At 33.6% G+C, this 24,936-nt stretch overlaps 1 protein-coding gene across 3 annotated transcripts in view; it reads right to left on the bottom strand.

The window, feature by feature from the left end:
• Positions 1-497: 497 nt before the first annotated feature.
• C1GALT1 (core 1 synthase, glycoprotein-N-acetylgalactosamine 3-beta-galactosyltransferase 1) overlaps positions 498-24,936 on the bottom strand; it is a 29,188-nt gene continuing 4,749 nt past the window's right edge. For 2 of the 3 annotated variants that reach the window (XM_015242024.3, XM_015242027.3), the window contains exons 2-4: positions 14,693-14,929; positions 10,540-11,207; positions 498-4,822 (exon numbers count right to left, since the gene is read on the bottom strand). In XM_015242024.3, coding sequence (XP_015097510.1) covers positions 4,604-4,822; positions 10,540-11,207; positions 14,693-14,929 — 1,124 coding nt within the window. In that variant the 3' untranslated portion in view covers positions 498-4,603. The remainder of the gene's footprint in view (positions 4,823-10,539; positions 11,208-14,692; positions 14,930-24,936) is intronic. The other variant, XM_072964928.1, reaches the window with a different exon arrangement.

The following is a 24,936-nucleotide window of genomic DNA, read 5'->3' on the forward strand; positions in this document are numbered from 1 at the left end:
ACCAGACATTTTTAGGCCATTCATGATACTATCACCTTACATAATTTTAAAATTCCAAAACACAAACATTCACTGTGTAATATAACACACTGCTTAGCAGTAAGATTAGTTCCCTCTAATAATATACTTTATATGGATTATTAATTCGCAGGGCCCTGCAAAGTTATTTAAACTTAATTGATATAAACTAAAAACTAGAGAGGTAAAGGGGTTGAAATAGAGTACTACTCAATTCTAAAACTAGTTTTAGAGCTGGTTTCTCTAAAGAGAATTTATAAAATATCTTACTCTAATCTGTATTAAAATTTCTATTTCAACTCCAATATATAAACATAAGTCATTTTTTTAAATCAATAGAGGTTACATTCAGCATAAAATAAACCACAGGTTGTCCTCCAGATTTTTTAAGTATGCTCTGTCAAGCCTACCATAAATAAGTAGAGAAATGAGGCAAATGAGGTTTTTTTGTTTTGAAAAAAGGGGAAGAGAGGGAGTGGTCGAATACAAATAACTTTATTTAATAACTGTGTATGTAGAATTAGTTTAAAATTGTAGATTTTTCAGTAGGGCAAGTATCCTGAGAGCCAGCAGGCTTTATTCTTGAGACAGATTTTTACTTCCAATCTCATAGGGAAACCTAAAGTTAATAGATATAAAATTACCAGTAAGTGATACATACACACTCTAATTACTAATAACAGCCAAATTAACCTTGTGAGAGGCAGCATTAAGAGCAGTTAGAAAATGGAAATTAGTAATCAAGGAAATAAAGATGGGCTATAAATACAAAGAAGCAGAAACTGTCAAAGAATAAAGAAATAAAAGGGCAGACTTGATCTAATCAATCAAGTGAGGGATATTTCAAGCTTCAGTCTGGTAGTAATATAGTATGACAGGCTCAAGGAAGTGAAAAATTAATACTCAAACAATTATGAAAATAACCAGTTAGCAAATTTTATGCTCAAATCCAATTACCATGTTTTTTTTAAAAAAATATTTAAAAACTGGTCTGTGATTTATTTTCAAATCTTCTTACAGTAACAAAATCTCCAAAGGTTAAGGTATTTGAAAATAAATAATTGAATTCTGGGACAAAATCTGCTTTGTATCATTTATGAACTTCTCACTTGAAAACACAAATATACTGTTATTGGAGAACAAGATAGTAAAAGCCTTATATTTTGAGACCACATGAAAATCATTTACCCAGATGATAAAAATCTTAATTTAAAGGACAGTAAGTCTTTATCATCATGAAATCTGGCTTTATGTGCTCTATCAAATATTTGGAGAGTTTTTTGCTTTATTAGGTCATATAGGACAGTCAACTGATTCTTAAAAGTGATGAAATTTTGATAGCATGAATTAGCAGAAAAACATTCCGCATATTATAACATAGTACTTTGCTACCTCTGTTTAAAATTTTTTACTAATACTTGTGGGCATTTTTGATGCATTCATTTAGGTATGCTCTTAATGAATTAATATGTACTTACTAGTACTTGAACATCTCCTGCCACAATATGAAATTACTAAACTTCATACTTTAATGTGAGCTCTGGTATTAGTCACTATGAAGGAACTAAAGAGCTTTGCCAAAATGAATGATCCACTGATCCTTTAAATATCTTTAGTCTTTTACATTTAATAAACTGTGAGCTTGGACTACAATGATTTAAAATATGCTTTATCCAAATCTTTGAAAGACACCTTACTTATGCGGCAGTAATCCTCAGCATGTTCCAAGGATCATTTGCATCAGAGTCACCAGGTTTTAGGGGACTACATGAATAAGACTCACCTTGAGGGCTAGCCTCTACCGCTATGGTTTCTGATTCAGAAAGTCTGGGGTAAGGCCCAGGGAAGGAGGTATTACCAAGTCCCCAGGTGATGTCAGTACTGCTGGTTGGGACTATACTTTGAGAACCAATGCTCAAGGGCGTCTGGCAAGAATGCATACTCCTGGGCCTCATGCTACAATCAGAATTTCTGGGATTAGGGCCTTGAAATTTGCATTTTAACAAGCTCTCAGGCAAGAATGTAAGAACCACAATTTGAGAATCACTATAACAATCTGGCTGGTTAATTTGATTATTACTGGCTAATGTATTAGATGTCACACGTCTAAGTAAAAATGGAAATAACGCTAAATGACTAACCTCAAGGCTGACGTGGTAGAAAGAACACACAGGTTTTGAGTATAAATTCTAGCTCTGTTACTTACTAGTTTGGGGACCGTGAAAAATAACTTTAATTCTCTGAGCCTCAGTTTTCTCATTTATAATATGGGCATAACATCCAATTTGTGAGGATTAACACTAATGTACACAGAGTATCTAAGCATATTACCTGGCATCCAGTAGGCATCAAATGAAAACTAGCTATTACTTATTATAAGAAATGTATGAAGTATTTCCTTTAAATATCTGATTTGATTAAAGCAGATTTTCATTTATTTAAAACGAGTATTTACACTCCAAGGTAGTAGAATACTAAGAAAACTTTATACGTAGCACTCCATACTCAGGGTAAAACAGTGTTCTTAAAATTCATACATCAATCCTCATAAAAATCCTGTGAGGTAGGTAGTATCATTGTCCCTAATTTACAGATGAGGAAAATGAGGCACAGAGAGATCAAGTAAATTGCTCAAGGTTACAAAACTCGTGATGGAGCCAGAATTTAAACCCAGGCAGTCCAACTCCAGACCCTAGGATGCATCACAATGTTGATTTCCTATGAGCCAATTTTAAGATTTTTGCATTTTACGGTAAACCATTTATACTTCTAGTACAAAAAAGTAGCACATACAGACTCAGATAAATTCCTATCACCACCAAGGTGAAGAGTTGTTCAAAGAACAGAATGAATACCTTGAAATTCTGGCAGATGGTATCACCATGATAACAATAAAAAACAATTTAATATGTAGAAGTTGGTGTGAGTTTTCACTATGTGGACAGAGTAATCTATAATTAGCCACTAAGATGAACATCCTCTCAAATACACCATCCAAAGAGGTCATGGTTTTGACATGTTTTGGCACAATAAATATAAACTATTTAGCTAAGCAGCAGAATCAGTGGCATGAGAGCCACATAAAATTAGCATAATGATAAACATAAGAGAAATGTAAATTATTAACATTTAAGATAATCTCATAGAAAGTCTATAAAGAATTGTTATGATACACTCAGATAATTTGCTAAAGACAACAAAAATTTAAAATTTTCCTTCCTTCCAAAAATTCTTTAAATAGAGGGTCACTAAAATTAAAACAAAACATTTATGAATGTATTTTGATGACAGTCTTGAACTGGTATTCAGCTCCACTGGTAAAAATAATTATTCCCAAATAATAAGTTAGCATCAAAATTCAGGCTGTTATTCATAAATTAAGTATTTGGTATTAATATCTGACATATTTGAGTTTGCCTAAGCATTCTGCATTTTAATTAACTCTGGTCAAAATGTTGCAAATTATTTTGCAAGTGTAACTAATAGCCATTTTAGATCCTGAAAATGAATTTCAAAACTCTGGTTTAAACAAGCTATGAAAGGCACAAACAAAGTTCTTATCTCTCAACAGGATGAGAACGCAAGGAACTATAATTATGTAGCTGGAAAGAGTTTTAAATAGTCAATTTAAAATGTCACTTAGTGATTCCTGAGAGTGGTACTGATATAAGAAAAGCATCCCCAAATAGCATTACATTTACTATTTATTACTTACCCATAATTAACAATGGGTAAATTTGGGAATAAAATATTTAAAATGCATGTTTATAGAATGCTATTAATGCTTTCAGTAAATAAATATTAACAGTTGAGAATGGTATTCAAGAATGGTTAAACATATTTAGAAAAGACACAACAGGGACTCAGTAAAAGGGTAACTACCAATTAGAACCAAGTATATAATACAGTCAAGGCCGATGATAATTTCAAAATGTGGTTTTATTAATGCACTTTAGGACAAGTGCTATTCTCACTCTACCTTCTGGAGGAAATACTGCCAATTATAGTCACAGCAAAATTTTCATTAGACAAAAAACTGCGTGTGTTTTGGGGGAGGTGGAGTTTGGTTCATTTATATCATACTGCAAATATAAACTCATGTCTTGAGTTTATAAACAACACTGAGCAATAATATTTCCTTCTAAAATTTTCTTTAAGGCAGATCTGTTTAGCATCGTGTGCGTGCATGTGTGTGTGTGTGTGTGTGTGTGTGTGTGTTACTAACAGGGTGCAGTGTAGTTTTAGCAAATTTAACTATTTTAGTTTCTCAGTGAAAGCAATACATGTGGTCAGGAACAACCAACAAAATCTTTTGTAGTCCCTCTGCCTGGCCACCATTTTAAAAACACAATTTTTCATATATATATATATGTGAAATATATATATATATATATATATATATAACTGTATCAAAACACACTTTAACAGACTTCACAGCTCACTTAAAGCTTCAGTTTACATCAGTCATATGAAAAATTTCTAATATGGAATGTTCACTTCAAAAGAATTCCTCACTGGGATTCCAGTGTTCTATATAAGAAACGCAAAAAGTTCTTCAGTGCAATGCTAGACATTTTACCTATGTTCATGCATGTTTCTCTTTCGAGGGCTCCCGTTTTACTTTTGGATCTTCATGTTTGTACACTTGACTTATTTCCTTTAGCATATTCTCAGGTAAGGCAGGTTGATATCTGTATAAATAACCATATGGACGAAGATGATAAACGAGGTATTCTAACTCATACATAGTTGTAGGATCAACATAGTGAAAAGAAACTGCAAGGTCAGAACAGCAACCAGGACCCTAAAAAAGTAGAGGAAACAGGTATTATTAATAAATAGCACATTGTTAACATACAATATTCACATACTGATAAAGGAAACACCAATTTTAATAGAATCCAAGCATTAAAGCTAGCAAAGTAAAGCAGAGGCACATAATTTATTAGACCTGTGAAAGAAACCAAGAGTTTTCAGAGTTCCCACTGATATAAAATTAAATGTGAAATTGCTAAAGTATATCTAACTGAAATAATATTCTCTCATACCCTACAGTGTTTTAGCAGAAAAAAATCCTGAGACTTCTTCAAATGAAATGGCAGCTAGACAAAGGATTAAGCTCTATTTCTCCAACTTTTGCTTTCTCTTCATAATTTTCTATGAAGTTTTGCTTGGCTCAGCCTCAGAAAGACACCTTTGGAACATTCAATGACTACAAAGCCTTGCCCATTATGTGTCTGCAACCTAATACTTCATCTATACATCAACCCAAACAGTATAGTATTTAAGAGAGGAAATGCTGAGTCACACCTCAGTTTGAGTCCAAATTTTGCCTACCAGTGCATAATCTTGAGCAAGTTATTTAATCTCTATAAGCTTCAATTTCCCCACCTTCAAAAGATGGTTACTTAAAGGAGAGGATGTGTATAAAATGCTTGGTACCATGCTTTACTCACAGTAAATACTCAATAAATGTTAGCTATTACTGACAAGATAATCACGTTCAGGTGGCTCTCAGTAAGGAGGTCAGAGTTAAACCTTTGTTCAGTTATATACTTCTCATGGATTCTTGACAGAATTGGTATGAGAGCAGATTTAAAACAAGATAAAACCAAAATCACAAAAATACAATAAACAAACAAAGAGGAATGAAAATAAAGAAAACAGAAATTTAGAAAACTGGTCCCAGAATTAAGTAGTCACAAGGTCATTTTAGGGACAGAATTGGTATCTGGAGACTGTTTCATTCAGGTGACTCCAACAAAACTTAAGACTCTACCTAATGTCTTTGCAAGGACCTAGGGAGAAAGATAGTCTGGCAAGTTCCCAGAGAAGATTCATACTGCCCTATCAAACTGAACATTTAGTAATTCATGTTTTGAAGTATGTAGCTTATAATGCAGTAAAAATTATTAAGAAATTGTTCATTGTATTTTCTCTGGTCTTGTCTCTGACCTTCCTTTGAAAATAACACTGGATAGGTGGGTTTCTTGGACAACCATGCAGATACTGTAAAATTATCTGGTGCCTACTTTTACATCATTAGGGAAGTTAAGAATAGGAATAAATATGAGAAGTAAACAGATAAGTCAGCTTGTGATTATCAGACCATTTCTGTCTAACAGATGAATGTAAATAAGCCAGATAATGCAGTAGCCATTGTTTAAAAAGTAAAAAGAAATAGATCAAAGTAATTTGAATATAATTTAACTGAATAAATCCATATTACTCTCTTAATATTTCAATAAGTGATCAATATTTTTAAAATTATTAATGAAATCATTCCTTTTATTTGTGATAAGTCCTTGAAATCATGTATGACTTTTATAGCTGAGCATATCTCAATTTGGTTAGCCACATTTCAAGCATTCCGTGTCCTATGTGGTTAGTGGCTACTACAGTCACCAGTGCAGAACAAGGGTAGCTGATAGTAAGTTACTGATCCTCTCTGGAAGCAATTTTATATAACTCTGAAATATTGCAATAACATTTTTGATAAGATTTACTGCATTTATGTTGTTATACTCTATTGGGCTTTTTTTTTCTTTTTTTCTTTTTTTTACTGAATGGCCAAGATAGTGTTATTATTAAGCTTTATAGGCAATAAAAGAAAAAGCAGTAATTATTAGTAACAAAATACCTAGTTCTTTGCATATGGTTACATCCAAAATTCAAGAGAGTTGAGTGAAAAATCATCAGAAATAAAAAAAATCCATGAATGGAGCCAGATTTTAAAGACTTTTTAAAAAAAAACAGCTTTCATATATATATACACCAGTTAAAAAGTTTTAAGAAAAAGCCCAAGCAGAAGGGTAACAAAAACATTAAAAACCTAGGGAGATACTTAAGAAGAAATAAAGATCTATTTGAAGAAAAGTATAAAACTTTACTAATGCACCTAAAAGGCAACTTAAAAAATCCTGGGCAAAGGTGTCCACTGTTCCTAAATTAATAAATCTTTATCACAATGATAAAGACATGAGAGTTGCAAAAAGAAATTTTTAAAGGAAAAGAGAGAAAAAAAATAAAGGAAAGGAATACATACTTTTAGACTAATAACATAAAAAATTGTAAAGCTACAAGGTTCAAAACAGTATGGTGCTGAGCCAAAACCAAACAGAACAAGGGAACAGAACTGAAATCCCAGATACTGACCCAACTACAAGTAATGCTATAGTGAATGATAAATAATGGAAGCATGTTTAAATAAGCAATGAAAATAAGACTCAGTTAATAAATGGCACTGGAAGAATTAGTTAACAATTTGGAAAAATCAGGCATTCTCTATGTCACCAATATACTAGTAAGTTTCAAATGGATTAGAGTTAATATAAATAATAAACTGAAGAACTAATATAATAAACCATATTTGATCATTTCTGACATACAAAAAGGTAATTTCACAAATAGAGGGATGGAGATAAAAACATTAAAAACATTTTAAAATCCACTATATTTTAAATCCACTGTATCAAGACAGTTTGCAAATTCTCTGGTGAAACATCTGTTGCTAGAGAACAGACCACAGTCCTGGGGAAAAGACTTTATCCCTATGGAACAGACTCACTTCTAGGGAAGTGAGAAGGGAACTGCATGAAGAGTTAGTTCTGAACAACCAACTTAAGAATATAATTCTTTGATCAATTAGAATGTTTCACACCCTCACCTGCTAGATAAAATTTTTCTACACTGTATTTTTAGTGATGACTATACAGAAAAAGTGTATGTATGAGATTTGGGATGGTTTTGAAACGGCAACTCCCTTAGAGAGAAGAAAATTTATTAAATGATGAGTAATAACAGAAGTTTGATTTCACACTGGATTTATACAGAACCTCCTGAGAGAGAAGAGGCAATATGAGAAAGCTGGGTCAATTTTGGTACTTGCAAGTCTGTTTTAGAGTCTTTAATATAACTCACACATTTTTATAGGAAGAACATAAATTTTTCCATCCATTTAAAAAGCCACTACAATTTAAATAAAATATGTACCGTAGAAACATTTATTTTGTTAATATAAGGTATATTCTAAGGTATACCCTATTTGTAGGTGGGAATTGTGGGCAGTACACTTAAAGGGAAAGTAGGATATTTTACTTGTTACAAAGTATAATTACTTGTTATTATATCCCTTTGTTATTACTGTTATGTGTACCCAATATCAGATAATCTAAGTAAAATCTTACATGCATTTAGATATATTTGTTATTTGCATCTGTAATGTTCTTGAGTTTGGGTACATTTTTGTATGGAAAGGGGTGCAGAATTAAGAAAAGAGGTCAAGTAATCTTGGAATGGTTTAAGAAAAGTTTACGCTAAAAAAGCATCTAAAATAGTACCTCACTAAAACAAAACGAAAATAGACTATCAAAAGGCAGACTTGGGAACATGTCCGTTCTACAGTTAAGGAAATTCTTGCATTTATAATAGCAATAAAATGCTAGCACACAGTTTCAAATAACCTTATTACATAAAACTGAACTTTAAAACGTTTATTTATTAAAATGGAACTTTATCCCAACAGAATGTTTACTCTAACACATCCCCTACCCTCCTTTGGTGGGGCACACATCACATTAATCACAGAGGAGAGCTCATGATGGAAATAACAAGAACTTTTAGAATGAGAGTGGGTTTGCAGTACTACCTAAACTACCTGTCAGGGTAGGCAAGTTACTTGACTTCCCTGAGCCTCAGTTTTGTACCCTATTAAACACAGGATTACCATAAGGATTAGCTATCATTTTTGTATAAGTACCGAGAACATACTGGTCATTGCCAGCTGAAAAAATAGTGATTTGTTTCAAAATTTCATTTTAAAGCTGGTAACTTAAAGCTTGGTTCAGGTGTTCTAGATCAAGGTTTTGAAACCTCAGTGCTATTGACATTTTGGGCTGGATAATTCTTCACTGTTGGGGACTGTCCTGAGCATCGTGGAATCATTAGTATCTAGTGGGATTACCCATTAGAAGCCAATAGCAACTTCTTAGTTAACAAACAAAAAGGTCTCCAAACTTTGCCAAATGTCCTCTAGGAGGCAAAAAAGCCCCCGGTTCGAGAACCACTACCCTAGATGGTGATTTGAAAACACTGGCTTGTGAAGAAGAGAATGGTAGCATAAAACATATTATTTCTATCTTAGGGCCAGAGAAAAGAAGGCAAAGAGCACCAGCGAATTGCCTAAAGACATTATTAATCAACAAGAGAATTGAATCTAAAAGCTAGATTTCATGATTCCTGGCCTATAGTCTTCACTGCTGCAATGCTCATAATAGTGAAAAACTGGCAACAACCTACTAAATATATACCAGCAGGAGAATGGATATGTTACAGCATACTCATATATTAATAAATTATTACACAGTGGTCTAAATTAATGAAGCAGATACATATATTAATGTTGACAAATTTTAATGTGTGAAAAAAGCAAGTGTTCAAGGATACATATGGTATAGTTCTACTCCTTTAAAAACCTGCAAAACAATATACTATATATTATTTATGGACAAACATGTAGGAAAAATGTAAAAACATGCGTAGTAATGATAAGTACTAAACTCATGAGGAAGGAGGTAAGAGAAGTGGATTGAGGAGGGTACACAGGATTCAACTATCAACCTTTTCTTTAAAAAAAAATCTGAAGCAAATGTGGCAAAAGATTAATATTTGGTAAAGCTGGTTGGTGGGTACAAAATATTATATCCTTCTCACATATTTAGCTATACATCTGAAATATTTAATAAAATAATGTATTTTAGATAAAAATCTCAGGAATGTAAGCTAAGGTGTCAGGTGAGAGCTGAGATTTGTAAGGTGCTTACTGTGTGACAGGCACTGTACTACACCAAAATTACCACTGAATGAGACAGCTAAACCAGCCCATCGTACAAATGAGGAAAATTAGGCTCAGAAGTTAGGCAAATTCTGTCCACCCAAAGTTGTTCAACTATCAAGTGGGAGAGCAGGATTTGAACCTAGCTCTTTCTGAACCTCAGAGTCTTCTCATGCGTGGTTCCTGAAGACTAGAGGGCTCTTTACTCAGATCTTCTCACAGCCTGCTCTCTGACCTTACTCAGGTCTCTGTTCATTCAAAAGTCACCATTTAGTGAGGCCTTCCTTAATCGCCCAAACTAGAGAACCCCATTCCGCTCTGGGTCACTCTCCATCCTCTTTCCTGGCTTTACTTTTCTTCAGCACTTGCTGCTACCTAAAACATACTGTATCTTGACTAGTCTGCCTGTTTATTGTAGTCCCCTTGACCAGAACATAAGGCTCATGAGAAGTGGAACTTGGCCACCATATTTGCTGCTATATTCTTAGTGCCTGGCATATAGTAGTACCAAAATTTGTTGAATTACTATTCCTGATACGTCTGTTCTCATCTAGTCTGTCATTAACTGCCATTAAAAAAAAAAAAAAACTAAAGATACTAAAGAAAGATACACATTATTAGCTAGTTTTTTTTTAAGTAAATAAGAGTCAGTCTAAGTATTTATACGGTAATAAAAATTCTAAACTTACCTCTACAGGAGGATAATAGTTATAATTCCAGTACCAAAAGGTTTTAGGCAGATAACCCTTGATTAAGTGGTGTTCTGGTACAAAGGGATGAAAAGTTTCTTTTCCAGTGGTATCTCTGGAATCTCCTGCTTCTACATTTATAATTTCCATGCATCTCCCCAGTGCTAAATCTTCAATGGAGGAACTATGTGTACATTCATCTGTTTTAAATGCATTAACAAATCTCTTCAAGGCTTCTTTGCTCAGTACATATCCTGCTCCTCCACTCATGTAGCCTTGCTTTACATAGGGCTTAAATCTTCTCCCAAAGTAAATGGGTTCTTCAGGGTTGTATTTTGAGAGAAGCCATCTCAAGTTATCTAGTATAACATATGTATCATCATCTGCTTTCATAAACCAATCAGCATCTTCTAAATAATGCTCATGTACATACTGAAAAGCTTTAATTGTTTTCCAGTATAGCTGGTCTCTGCCTTCTCTGGTTTTTAATCCCACAGCAGGGAAGTCTTTATTTTCTTCTGAACTCATAAACAGTACTTTATTACAACGCTGGGCCCATGTAGCTTTGACGTGCTTGGCCTTTTTCTCTAGATTTTGAGGCCCTGTCATTACCCAGCAAAGAATTTTAACCTTCTGATAGAGGTATTCAGCGATGTCTGTGTTCTCATCTGTTAAACAGAAATTTTTTAAAGTTATATTTACATAGATGTAAAACCCAAATTAATTATATAAAAAAAGACATTTTCTTAAACAATTTCAAAGACCTTCCCTCCTATACACCTCTCTACCATCAGTGATTTAGCTGAGAAAGGAAAACTTAATCTAATGTGAACTGACATTGTGATTTATTATTTTCATGTCAATCTATCCAGATAACTGGAGTTAACAAGAGTTGTCACTATGACTTAAATTCTTACTGTCTGAACTGTGGTTCACTGACCAACAGCATCAGCATTACCTGGGAGTTTGTCAGCAATGTATCTTAGGCCCCACCCTAGACCTACTGAATCAAAATACGCATTTTAACAAATTCTGCTAGGGATTCGGACACATATTAAGCACTGCCTCATATAGTCTCTGCTTTTCACTATGTTCTACAAAGTAAGATTCAACTGGTTCTCAGCAGAACATTGACAGGAATTTCTCACTTCTCTGAATGAGCTTCTGAAGGACAGGAAGGACAAGCTGATGAAGCAGCATTTCATTATGGAGTCCGCAAGGGTCCAGTGTTGTGAATTTCTATAGTTAGGAAAAGGTGGTTTTGAAAAGGTTTTCATGACTACCCTAGTTCAAAGAAAAGGAGTTAACATAGAGTTGAGATTACTTCTCATAATAACATACTTCATTCCAAAATGAAATCCACTAGTGAGAAACCGAACAGGTAGAGGTGGTATTTTCAAGACTGTCTAGAGCAGTGTTTTTCAAAATACTGATTTTCAAGGAAATAGGGAGCTTATGCTAGAATATAAAGCAACATATTAATTCTTTCACTGGGGAAGTCGTCTTACACCCACCAAAAAGCCCACTTAGCTAAGCAGTGAGCTTAACTGAGTTACATCCTGGTGTAAGGTCCTTATCAGGCTGCAGATAGGAAGCCAACAATTCACAGGCTGTCAGGCCAGGACTACATTTTGAGTAACACTGGTCTAGAGGAAGAGTCCAACTATGAGATTCTAGATCAGTGCTTTGTGAAGGACCAATTTTTATTTCCAGTAGAGACCTATGTTTGTGTAAATATGCTAAAAATGAATTACTAATAAAATAAAATGTAAAAGAGAAACAAAATATAATCCCTAAGTTTTTGTTTTCAGATTATACAAAATTACTGTTAAATTACCATAAAGGTTTCTAACTGTTTAATTCTGATTTCAATACTTATTTAGTTGTGGACCAGTGTGAGTCTGCAAAACCAAACTTTGTATAGCAATGTTCTAGGCAGAATCCTGAGGAAGCATATCCTTAAAGTTAAGGTCAACCAGTGAGTTACAAAAGCTCAGTCCTGTGGAAAATTAACAACTGGAGGCATACGTTTCTAGTTAATTAACTAAGAGGGAACAGAAGGAAGGGCTGGGCAAAGCAGTGCATGAGAAATATTCTCACATCCCTCTGAATATCAAGAATTCACAATCCAAAATAGACAAAATTATCCCCCTTTCAGTCAGAGAGCATCCACAGTTCATATACTTGAGGAGCCCAATCTCCTAGCTTTACAGATATGCCAAGTCCCAGATGAACAGAGAGGATGGTGGAAGCAGGAACCCCAATATGTTTCCCATAGAGCAAGCCATCTTGCTCCCCACTGCTGGAATCTGGTTGATAGTCTTTCTCAATCTTTCAGTTATTCATTCATCATTACTTTGTAGTAGGCATGTGCTGGCACAGGAGATAAAAAGATGACTAGGACACGTGTCCTGCTACAGAAGAACTCGCTTTAGAACTCACTCTGGAAACTTGGAATGCAAACCAATACTTGACATACACTAAGAGATGCTGTACTAGAGGAATGTATAAAGGGTTCAATGTACTGAGGGTGAAAGAAAGTAGCTGCTGATAAACACTGCAGAACAGTGAAATGGGAAGTTGGCTAGAACAGAGAAGAAGTGATAAAGCGATACCAGGAAAAATAAGAGATGATGCAGAAATTAGGTCTTTAAGTGGGCAGAAGCTCACTAGAAGAAAGGACAAATGGCATGGTGACGTTTGGTTGAGTGAAGGTACATGGATATAACTGAAGATCTGAACTAGGGCAAATGTGCTATGGATTGAGAGAAGAAAATGATAAAGAAGTAGACTGTTAAAATTTATGACAAACGGGACTGACTGGTAAGCAAAGGATAGCACCTACCATGCATAGTTTCTGGCTTAGACAGAAGGTAATAAACTATATTAAATAGAAGGAAGAACAAATTTTAGGATTAGAAAGGAAAAGGAGTGTGATTTACACATGTGAAGTCTGAGAGGTACAGACAGACCTTTAGCACACCCCACATTTTGTGGGCCATCGAGCAGAACAAGGAGGTCCTAATATATGTGCCTGCAATTGAGGCCAGTCTAGTACAGCTTAACAGTATTAGAGAAGCCTGCTCCAAATGATCAACTGAAGACCTAGAGTAATGGTACAGAGCAAGTGCACAATGATTAAACTGCTCTCTAGTAAGAACACAGCACACCTGCTTGGAGCTCAGTCACTGTCATATAAACATTCACACACATGACATGCTTCATAATAGTATGCATGTACTTGCTAGTTCATAAAACTCAACCAGGATGTGATACCTCGCATGAGAGGTAGGAAAGAAATAATTTACTGCCAAAAAGATAAGAGAAACAACTTTTAATGGGGGACCTTCTGCATCCCAGAATTTCAATGATTATCAAGTTGCTATATTCTTTTCTATCAAATATATCACAATTTGCAGAGATTTTTGAATTGTGAATGTCTTCTCCTAGTATCTGGAATTGGGCTAAGGTAAAGACAGTAAGAAACAGGTGGAAACTAAAGTTATGGGGGCTAATAACATCACACAGGCAAAGTAAGAGCCAAAGAAACTTGGAGAAAACTAACATTTAAGGGACACATAAAGGACACAATTGAGAATATTTGGTTAGAGATAGAAGAACAGGAGAAAATGAAATCATTATATATAACACACCCCTAGTTTTCTACTTTTCTAATTATTTTTGCTTCTCAAAAGGAGAAAAGATTAGTAGTATTAGTACTGATAAAATATAAATTGAGATTTATATATACCTTTTGAGTTTCTCTAAGAAAACAAGACTAAGTAAAAATTAAGACTAAAACAAGACGATTGCAAAAACCAAGACAGAAATAAACCATGATAACAAAGTTAGACAAAATAAAAATTTTTAGAAATAAATCTAATCTAAAAAGTTTTGCCTTTTGCCAAATTTTGGTTTCTTAACTATTCCTATTTAAAAATGAATTCAAAATTAATATCTTATTCCTTAAGTCAATCTAGGTTTTAGTAACTTCCTTCTCCTGAGGCAAAACAAAAACTGTCATTTAATATCTGGAACTAAGCTTATTTTCATCAAAAGACATAGTGGTACAACAAACTTTTCCCAAGTCTCTCAACATTTAAATAGACTGAAAATACTATTTCTATTTAGTCCTTAAAAAAATTAACCATACCTTTATGTTGGCTAACATCTGCATCAAAGTTCATCTGTCCTTCTAGGGGACTCTGTCCATTGTCATCTGAATGTCTACCATGAGGATCATTATGAAGAATATTAGGCTGGATGTCCTTCTGTTCTCCCAACAAAATACTAAGTAGCTGAGAACATAGAACAAATCCAATTGCTGATCCACAGAGGAAGGTTAAAAAATTCAGCCAAGATTTAGAGGCCATTTCCCGAAAATGTATTTCTGTAAGAAAAAAATTAGCAGGACATTATAAATTATAAAGTAATATACATACCAAGAGTAAAAGGACTGATAACTTAGCTATACTGGAAGGTTAATTCCTTTCATGCAGGAGAACATTTCTAAGAATATTTAACATTTACCCCTCTATTTTCTGCTAAAGCACACGAAGCCTATACTTTCAGGGATCATTTCTATAGTTCTTTACTAGGCAAAGAGTTCTTAGACTTGACTCTAAAAGCACAATTCATAAAAGGGAAAAACTGATAAACCAGACTTCATCAAAATAAAAAATTTTGCTTTGTGAAAGACCCTACCGAGAGAAAGAAGACAAGCGACACTGGAAAAAAAAATTTTGCAAGCTACATATCTAACAAAGAATTAGGAATAACAAAAATTAAAAACTCCTCAAACCAACAGCAAACAAAACAAAAACAAAAACAATCCAATTGGAAAACAGGCAAAAGACATGAACAGCTATTTCACTGAAGAGGATGTACGGATGACAAATAATCACATGAAAATGTTCAATTTCATCCCCCATATATCCATCACACCAACTGAATTACAAATTTGTTAAATTTACTTCATTTATTCTTTCTTCAATTCCCTACTGTATTTTAATACAAATCCCAGACATTAAGTCATCTCACCTCTACAAACCACTCTGAAAATATGGATATTTTCTTACCAAGTCACAATGCCCTTATCAAATGCCTAACAAAATTATCAATGCCTAACAAAATTAACAATAATTCTTTGGACTTATCCAACTCACAGTATGTAATCAAATTTCCCCTACTGTCTTCTATAATCAAATTGCCTCAATTAGCTCACAAATGTCTTTTTACATTTAATTAGTTCAAATCAGGATTCAAACTATATCCAAATTCACAGATAAAATGAAAGAACAAGAATACACTTTATATAACAAATAGCTATTAAACATGAAAACTTAAATGAAATACACATTTCTCTAGAAATTATCAAATAATCAAAGCCAACTCAAGATACAAAACCTAAATGGACAAATGACCACAGAGGAAATAAAGAAAGTCAAAGAGCCAGACTTCAAAAAGGTCCAGGCTTTTCCTCAATAAAATACTTCAGTCTTTCAAAAACATATTATACTACATAAATCATTCTAGAAAATTAAGGAGCAAACCTTAACCACTTCTTCTTTTATGTAGAAGTTGGATACCAATATCTGACAGAGCCCCCAAATAGAATAGAAAACCTCAGTCCAATCTCACTCCAAAATAATACATTATTAAAGGGAACACAGCCCAAACGTTAGTGGTTATCTCAGGTTGGGTCCCCAAGAAGCAAACGCTGAGGTGAGGCATTTGTGTGAAAGTTATTTACTAGAAAATATTTCCTGGAAAAACCTGTAAGGAGGAGGGAAGGGAAGGAAGCCAATAAAGGGTAAGATACCAAGCAAAGTCCATGGAGAGTAATTTTAGCTCAATCCCTCAAGGTAGTTTTGGAGGCAATGTAGTCCATACCTGAGTTGTACCCATACAGTCAATCACTAGTTAAGGGCTATCCTTAGAAAACAAATTTCCCAGACACTTCCACAGCTTACACATTAGCAAAGTAGGCTCTGGCAGTGTGAGGGCAGCCCCACAATAAAGACCCTCAGGAGACTGGTATATACCATGAGCCCGTGAGCAGGAAGTAGATATAGGTCTATGGACAGAGTATTAGCGTCATCTGCTACAGTGATTTTAGAACAGGTAAAATGAAAAACTAGTTGGTTTAGATTTGACCTATGGAATCCCCAAAAGGTTAAGCAATGAATCATTCTAGTCCAAGCATCATACAGTGAAGATCACTGGTAATAAGCCCTAACAGCATGGACAGAGATTTCAATAGGATTTTTAGTACCTACTCTAAAATATAAATAGCCAGTTAAGAATCACTAGATATTTTAAAGAAAGCCTCTAATATGAAAGAAAAAGACCAAAATAGTCAAATTTAAAGTAACTTGACAGAGACTATGTAATGAGATGAAAGTTTTAAAAATCCCCCAAACTATCACTAGTATCCTGAAAGATAAAAAAAATCATGCCCTTGTATTTCTGAAATAAGAGCAAGACAGTAGCTTAAAAAGAAAAATCCTCAGAACAAAAAGAACTCCCAAGAAATTAAATTATAAGAAAAAAACCTCAATGAAACAGCTGTAGGATACGGTTAAGGAAACCATCCCCAAAGTGAGCAAAACAAAAAGGCAAGGAGTGGAAAATAAGAGAGAAAACTGATAATTAAAGATCAGTTGAGAGGTGTAGATATTTCAAGGAAGTTCCAGACTGAAAGGATCCAATGATACCCAGCACAGTAAATACAAACAGACCTATAAAGATACATCATAATGAAATTTCACAACACTTGGGTCAAAGAAACCATTCTGTAAGCTTTCAGAGAAAGTGGCAAACTGTCACATATAAGAGATCAGGAATTCAGTGGGTTTGAACTCTCAAACTATAACACTCAAAGTTGAAAGCAATGGAGAAACTCTCTTTCAAAATTCTGAGAAAAAATAATTTCCAATCTAGAATTTTATATGCAGCCAAACTATCCAACAAGTATGAGGGATGAGTAAAGATATTTTAAAGACAAGACAGATTTTGGTCAGATCAAAATTCAGTGTATCATCTGCATCTACTTTAAAGCACCAGTAGGGAACTGATGCAGAAATGTTGAGTAAGCTGTTGAGATGCAGGTCTGAAACCTGGGAAAACATTCACAGTTGATCATTTGTATATCTGAATTACACATTAAAAATAACAGCCAAATCTAAAATAAGATGTAGCAAATGAAAGTATGTAACACTGAATAATGATTCATTGCAAAAGATACTCTTCTCAGTGATTTAAATTCATGCATCCAATCTTTCCACAGCATGATGCAGGCTAAAAGAGTTGTGTAAGCTCTTGATACTGTTGATAGTTTGACAGTGTGGCCTGATATCATTAAAAACTCAAAAGACAACTTAAAATTTTCTTTAGTATATTCCCCTCTTTGTCTTCAAAGTATACCTCAGTAATTCAACCTTAATATAACAGAAGGAAAACATTTTAATAAAATGTAAAGAAGCATTCATGAACAGTGCTTGTACATAAGCCCTCAAGTATCTGCTAAATGAAAGATCAGTCAAAAATTAGAATCAACAGAAGATAAAATTATATAAACTAACATATTCACTAAACAGAATACAGTCAGTAAACTTTTTGAAAATTACATGACAAAAAATGTGGTTAGCACACAAGTGAAAAAAAGGGGGATGCAAAGTTTTATATGTTATTACAATTCTGTGCTTTAAAAAAAAAAAGCTATCCCAAAAAAAGAGACTAGAAAAAATATACTAAAATGTTAACAATTCCTTATTTCCAATTTCAATTCTAATTTCTAACTTCAGTGGTGGGATTAGGAGCAACTAAGATGATGTTTCTTTTCATATTTTTCCAAATTGAGTTCAATAAGTATACATTACTTGAGCAGCTCTCAAAAATTTTAGTCTCAGGGATCCCTTTAAACTCTTCATTAATGAGGATCTCAAATAGCTTCTGTTTAAGTGGGTTATATCTAATTAGATTTTTATTAAAAATTAAAACAGAAAATATATAAATATTTATTCATAAATAGGAATGACTAATCTACTTGTTAACATGAATAACATATTTTATGGAAAATAATTTTATTTTTCTAAAAAAATTATTGAGAAGCGTGACATTGCTTAAAACAAATCTCAGTATCTTTAATAGAAGACAGCTGGATCTGGAGTGCTACATCTTTTGTATTCAATTTGTTGACATATCATATATTACATAGCTTCTAAAAAACCTGACTCTATACTTTTAAGAGAATGAGTGAAAAAACAGAGCAAATAACATTTTGATATTAGTATAAATAGTGTGACTTTACTGACTTCCTAAAACGACATAAGAGATCTCACTTTCCCTTGATCACACTTTGAGAATTGCTGCATTATTTTGACTAAATTTTTTTTTTCTCCAAAAACACTGAATGGTGGCTGGTAGCTCAACGGATCATGAAATAAACAGAAGCTTGAGAGTTTTGATTTCTGGGTGAATAGAATTCAAAATGGAACATGCTGTATTCAATTTCCCTTCCTGACACAAAAACTAATGTTTAAAGCAGAGAAGCAAGCCTTTTCCTTATTCAATGCTCTTTCCATTAGGTTCAGGTTCAATTCTCCTTGAGTTATTTACTGGTAGGTATACCCATGCTTAGAAACCCCAGTCTGAGTGTTAGCTACTAAGTAGAGCAGGTGTGAAAGGAAATCTGTACAGCACTCTTTTCCCTTCTCCCTTTCTTCATTTTGATATACAGCAGTATAACACAGCATTAACTTTGGGTATTACAGAAACCACTGAAGATGCAAAAAATATTTGTGAAACTCATAGAATAGTAAAGAGCATTCTCACCTTTTGATCTTCTGAACCTGGAACTGGTGGGAACATTTTTAAAAAACAGAATTACAGTTTACACAAAGTTTACAGTTTACACAACCTGATTTGAGATTCTACATAATCTTTGAAAGGTGCTACTAAAATGAGCACCTTTCAATGTGTGAAATACTGTCCTAGGAGCCAAGGACATAGTCATTGGTATATTTTCTCCTGTTTACAGAATGTAAACTCCCAGAAGGCAAAAAAAACCCCCAAAAACCAGTATCTTGTCTTAGAGCTGCTGTTATGATGTCTTTCACGAGACAGTGGTACAATAAATACTAGTCGGCCTGAAATGAGAGGGCAAAGCATCTCCTTATTTATGCCCCAAGCCACCAAATCTGATTATATTTCTACATTATTTTTCCACTCTAGGATGATATTTTTCTCCCTCCATTTCTTGATCATTCTTCCCTGGACTCAGCTCTTTTCCTTCTCTTCACCAACAACTTCACAGAGGTTTCACATAGCAGTCTTGTTTGAAAAACAATACTTTACAATGCCACAGGATCAAGTCCATACTGCTTACTTGGTAAACAAGATATGGCTCTAGTTCACCTCCCTGCTCTCTTACTACAGATACGTCCTATCCATAAAGGCTATATTCAGCCATTCTTCAAATTTGCCATGGGTTTTCATATGGATGACTTTGACCATTCTATTTTTTCTGCCTGGCATGCCTGCCTCAATTTGTCTATTGGATAGATTCTTAATTATCTTTCATTACTTTCCACAGTCACTCTTTTCCATTGCCCATGATCACATTAACTGCTCTCCCATCAAAGATTTCCTTGTTCCTTCATTCACACTTTCTACTATGTACTTATCATACTGCATCATAGTAGGTATGGGCATATCTCTGTTCCCCTAGACTATAAGCTCCTCAATAACAACAGCTATGACTCTTATCTCTACTACTGTAGCACCTAACACACTGCCTAGCTTGTAAAATGTATTCAAATGTTAAATGTTTTGTGTGTGTGTGTGCGCATGCACGAGTGTAAGGGAAACAGTTGAAATTATTTTTTCTAAATAAAAATCTATATCATACTGCTTAATTTATTAAATAAAAAAATCATATATGGTCCCATCATTTGAAGTGTTTATACACTTACATAACCCAAAGCCATAAATTAAACATATGACATGAATTATATGTGTTATTTCCTTTGACATGTATTCAACCCATACAAACTATAACACAAGTACATATTAATTCATAGACAAAGGGACTAAAAATACTTTCTATTACTAATTTATTAAAACTACAGAAATAGAAAAAATTAACACACAGCCTTCACCTAATGACCCTGAAGTATTTTATAAGCATTACAGTTACACAACCTTAGCACTAGATAGGACCTTGGGATTTTATGAATCCTGAAACAGTATGTACAAGGATAAGAAACAAAGAAACCTTCCAAAAATTATGTAATACTTCACAATCAAGTTAAAATCAAGTTTTATTGGGTCTCAAACTGTAATTCTATTTTAAAAAATATTTCCACAATTTCAGATTCAAAAGTTCGAAAGTGAGAATAACTTTTTGTTAATTTTCAATGAGAACATTAATATTTCTTGCACCCTCAGAAGAAATTAAAAAAGATATAAATAAAGAGAAAGATATCCCCTGTTTATGAATTAGACAAATTAATATTTTAAGATGTCAATACTACTTTAACTGATGTACAAATTTAGTGCAATCTGTATCAAAATCCAACTTTTTATTTTTCAGAAACACAAATATCCATCATAAAATTCAAATGGAATTTCAAGGTATCCCCAACGAGCCAAAACAATCTTGAAAAAGAAGAGTACAACTGGAGGACTCACATTTCCTAATTTCAAAACTTACTACGAAAGTTACAGTAATCAAAACAGGGTGACACTGGCACAAAGATCAACATATAACCCAATGAAATAAAACAGAAAGCCCCAAAATAAACCCTCACATGGATGGTCAAAAGATTTTTGACAAGGGGGCCAACTCCATTCAGTGGGTAAAGGATATTCTTTTTAACAAAAGTTACAGAGAAAATTGAATATCCACATGCTGAAGAATGAAACTGGACTCTTATTTAACACCATATAAAAAAATTAACTCAAAATGGATCAAAGACCTAAACATAAGACCTAAAAGTATAAAACTCTTAGAAGAAAACAGAAGACAAAGCTTCCCAACACTGGAGTTGGCAATGATGTTTTGGATATGACATCAAAAGCATATGCAGCAAAAGAAAAAAAGAGTCAAATTTGACTTCATAAAAACTTTAAAAATTTGCACATCAAAAGACACTATCATCAGAGTAAAAAAGCCAATCCACAGAATGGGAGAACATATTTGCAAATCATGTATTAGATTAATACCTTGAATATATAGAGAACTCCTAAAACTTAACAACAAAAGTCCAATTCAAAAATAGTCAAAGGACTTGAAAAGACACTTCTCCAAAGAAGATATACAAATGGCCAATAAGCATAACATGTTAAGCATTAAATAATGCTCAACATCACTGATCATTAGGAAAAATACTAACCAAAACTACATTGAGACACCACCTCACATCCATTAAGGATAGCTACTTACAGAAAACAACGCCACAAAGCAAGTGTTGGTGAGGATGAGGATGTGGGGAAATGGAAACTCCTGTGCACTATTAGTGGGAATGTAAAATGGTACAGCAACTATGGAAAATACCATGGCAGCTTCACAAAAAATTAAAAATAGAATTATCACATGATCCAGAAATTCCATTTCTGGGTATGGGCCCAAAATAACTGGAAGCAGAGTCTCAAAGATATATCTTCACACCCATATTTACAGCAGCATTGTTCACAATAGCTAAAATGTGGAAGCAACCCAAGTCTCCATCAATGGCTGAACAGATATGCTAAACGTGTTATAAACATTCAATGGAACATTATCCAGCCTTTAAAAGGAAGGAAATTTTGACATATGCCACAACATGGATGAACCTTGAGTACATTTCACTAAGTGAAATAAGTCAGCCACAAAAAGACAAATACTATGTAATTTCACTTATATGAGATACTTAATTAAAATCATTAAAGACAGAAAGTAGAATGGTGGTTGCCAGGGACTGGGGGGAGAGGGAAATGAGGAGTTATTGTTAATGGGCACTGACTTTCAGTCGTGCAAGATGAAAAGAATTCTGGTAGGTGGTGGTCATGGTTGCATAATAACATAAATGTACTTAGTATCACTGAACTGTGCACTTAAAATGGTTAAGATGGTAAATTTTATGTGTATTTTACCATAATAAAAAAATGAAAAAAAACAATGATAAAGATGTCAATTTTCTCCAAATTAATCTATATAAATAATGTCATCACAACTAAAACACAAAATTTTTTAAAGTTAAATAACTTGGTAAAACATATTTAAAAGTTTGGAAAAATAAACATGTGAGTACACAAGTAAATTTCTGAAAGCGGCATGGAGGGGGTGGACTAAGCCTAAGCAGATTCACTTAAGACACAAAATTTGTAAAAGATTAAATAATGTGGCAAAAATTATTCTATTAGCAATAACCACGCCTTGGATAAACCTCACTGGATACTGCCACTACACAAAGCTGGCAAAAATTATTTTAAATGTTGTTTGGAAAAATAAGCATGTGAGTAGAAAATGTGGTACAGTCATTAAAACAATTTGATATGCAGGCTGAATAGGCATATCAATGAATCTGTGAATTGGTAAAAAAAAAACTGTTTTAAATATTTTTGTTAATTAATACTAAAGACATATTGCTAAGAAACTTTTTTTTTCCCTACAACCAGACTGTCAGAACTGTTATTTGAAAGTGTATCCCTGTGACTGGAACACCCTACTCTTGCATGGATAATGAATTATTAATTAGAAGCAGCCTCAATTCCCAACTCAGAGCTTCAGATAAGGGTTTTCCAGACACAACATTCCACATTTATCTTAACTTTGCAGTCTCCAAGGAAACAGGACTCTTCAAAAGTCTGCTTCTCAGCCCAGGCCTGATGTTAATTAAACCGACAGTTTTGCTGGGCTTTAAACCTATCAAATATTCTTCATTTAAATTTTGTCTGAACTCCACCCTTCTCCAAAATCCTGTAATAACCCTATCCCTTCTGGCAATTTCTCTGGTGTGCCGTCTCTCTCACAAGAGCAACTTAATTAATCTAACTCTGTCAGCCCAAAGATATGTATCTTTATCAGATTGAAATAAAGTTTATTAAAAAACCAGTACATAAGGAAATTTAATACATAATACACATAGCATTTCAAACCAAGAAAAAGATGGTTTATTCAAGAAATGATATTGAAATAATTTTTTGGAAAAAAGGTAAAAAGCAATCAGCTGAATTCCTGCTTTTCTTTTTCAAATCCAAATTTTTCCAAGATTTCAATACTTAAAAAATGAAATTACAACAAAACTAGAAGACAGCATCTTTTTACTTTTTTATATCATGAATTTAGAGCTTTTCAAAACTCGAAAGCTATAACTACAGAAAAGCTGTATGGGGTTATTCACTAAATAAATTTCTGGCAGTGAAATTGCTGGTTCAAAGGTATGTTTCTATATAAAATGTTAAAAAAAAAATCTGTACACCTAAAATACCAGAAAGTATCATAAAGAAAAAGACAAAAGATCAACCTAATATAAAAACAGATAAAAAGAGATTCAAAGAAAAAGAAAATACAACAATCAAGGATGCTCAAATTTCACTCATATTACAGAAATGTAAATCAAATGAAGAGATACTATTTTTAACCTATCATAGCAGCAAAAAATGTTAAGTTTAGTAACAGCCAGTTGACATAGATATACGAGAGAAAATTGGCACTCATGCATTCTTTCTCAGAATATACATTTTTACTGTCTTTTGGAAGGGCAATTTGGCAGTATCTTTAAATTTTTTCAAGTATGCTTTGACCCATCATTTCATGATCAGAAATTTCTCTTATAGACACAAACACAGAAGTCTCCAAAGATGTTCACGGCAGCCATAGCCATAAATGTTTCTTGATGAAGAACAAGTTTAAAAAAATACATGGTACCACAGAATACGCTTTAGCTGTTAGAAACAATGATTTATATGCACTAATAAGGAATATCTTTGCACATTTGGCAGACTGTGACTTTCTGCTAATAAGCTATAGTGGCTATTGTTTAAATTGGAAATGGAAGGAAAACAAAACAAATGCAAACTGAAACCAAAGATTAAATACACACACACACACACACACACACACACACACACACACACACAGAGAAGAGTACGTTTTCATTACCATCTCCACCCCAGGTCCTCACCAAAGGTAACTACAATTGATCCTCTAACTACATGGGTTTGAAGTGTGCAGGTTCACTTACATGCAGATAGTTTTCAATAAATATATTGGAAAAAAATTTTGGAGATTTGTGGCAATTTGAAAAAACTCACAGATGAACTGTGAAAGCTAGAAATATTGAAAAAATTAATTAAAAGTTAGGTATGTCATGAATGCATAAAATATATATAGGTAACTTGTCTACACTTACA

This window comes from Vicugna pacos, chromosome 7 (assembly GCF_048564905.1).
Source record: "Vicugna pacos chromosome 7, VicPac4, whole genome shotgun sequence".
NCBI classification, from domain to species: Eukaryota; Metazoa; Chordata; class Mammalia; order Artiodactyla; family Camelidae; genus Vicugna; species Vicugna pacos.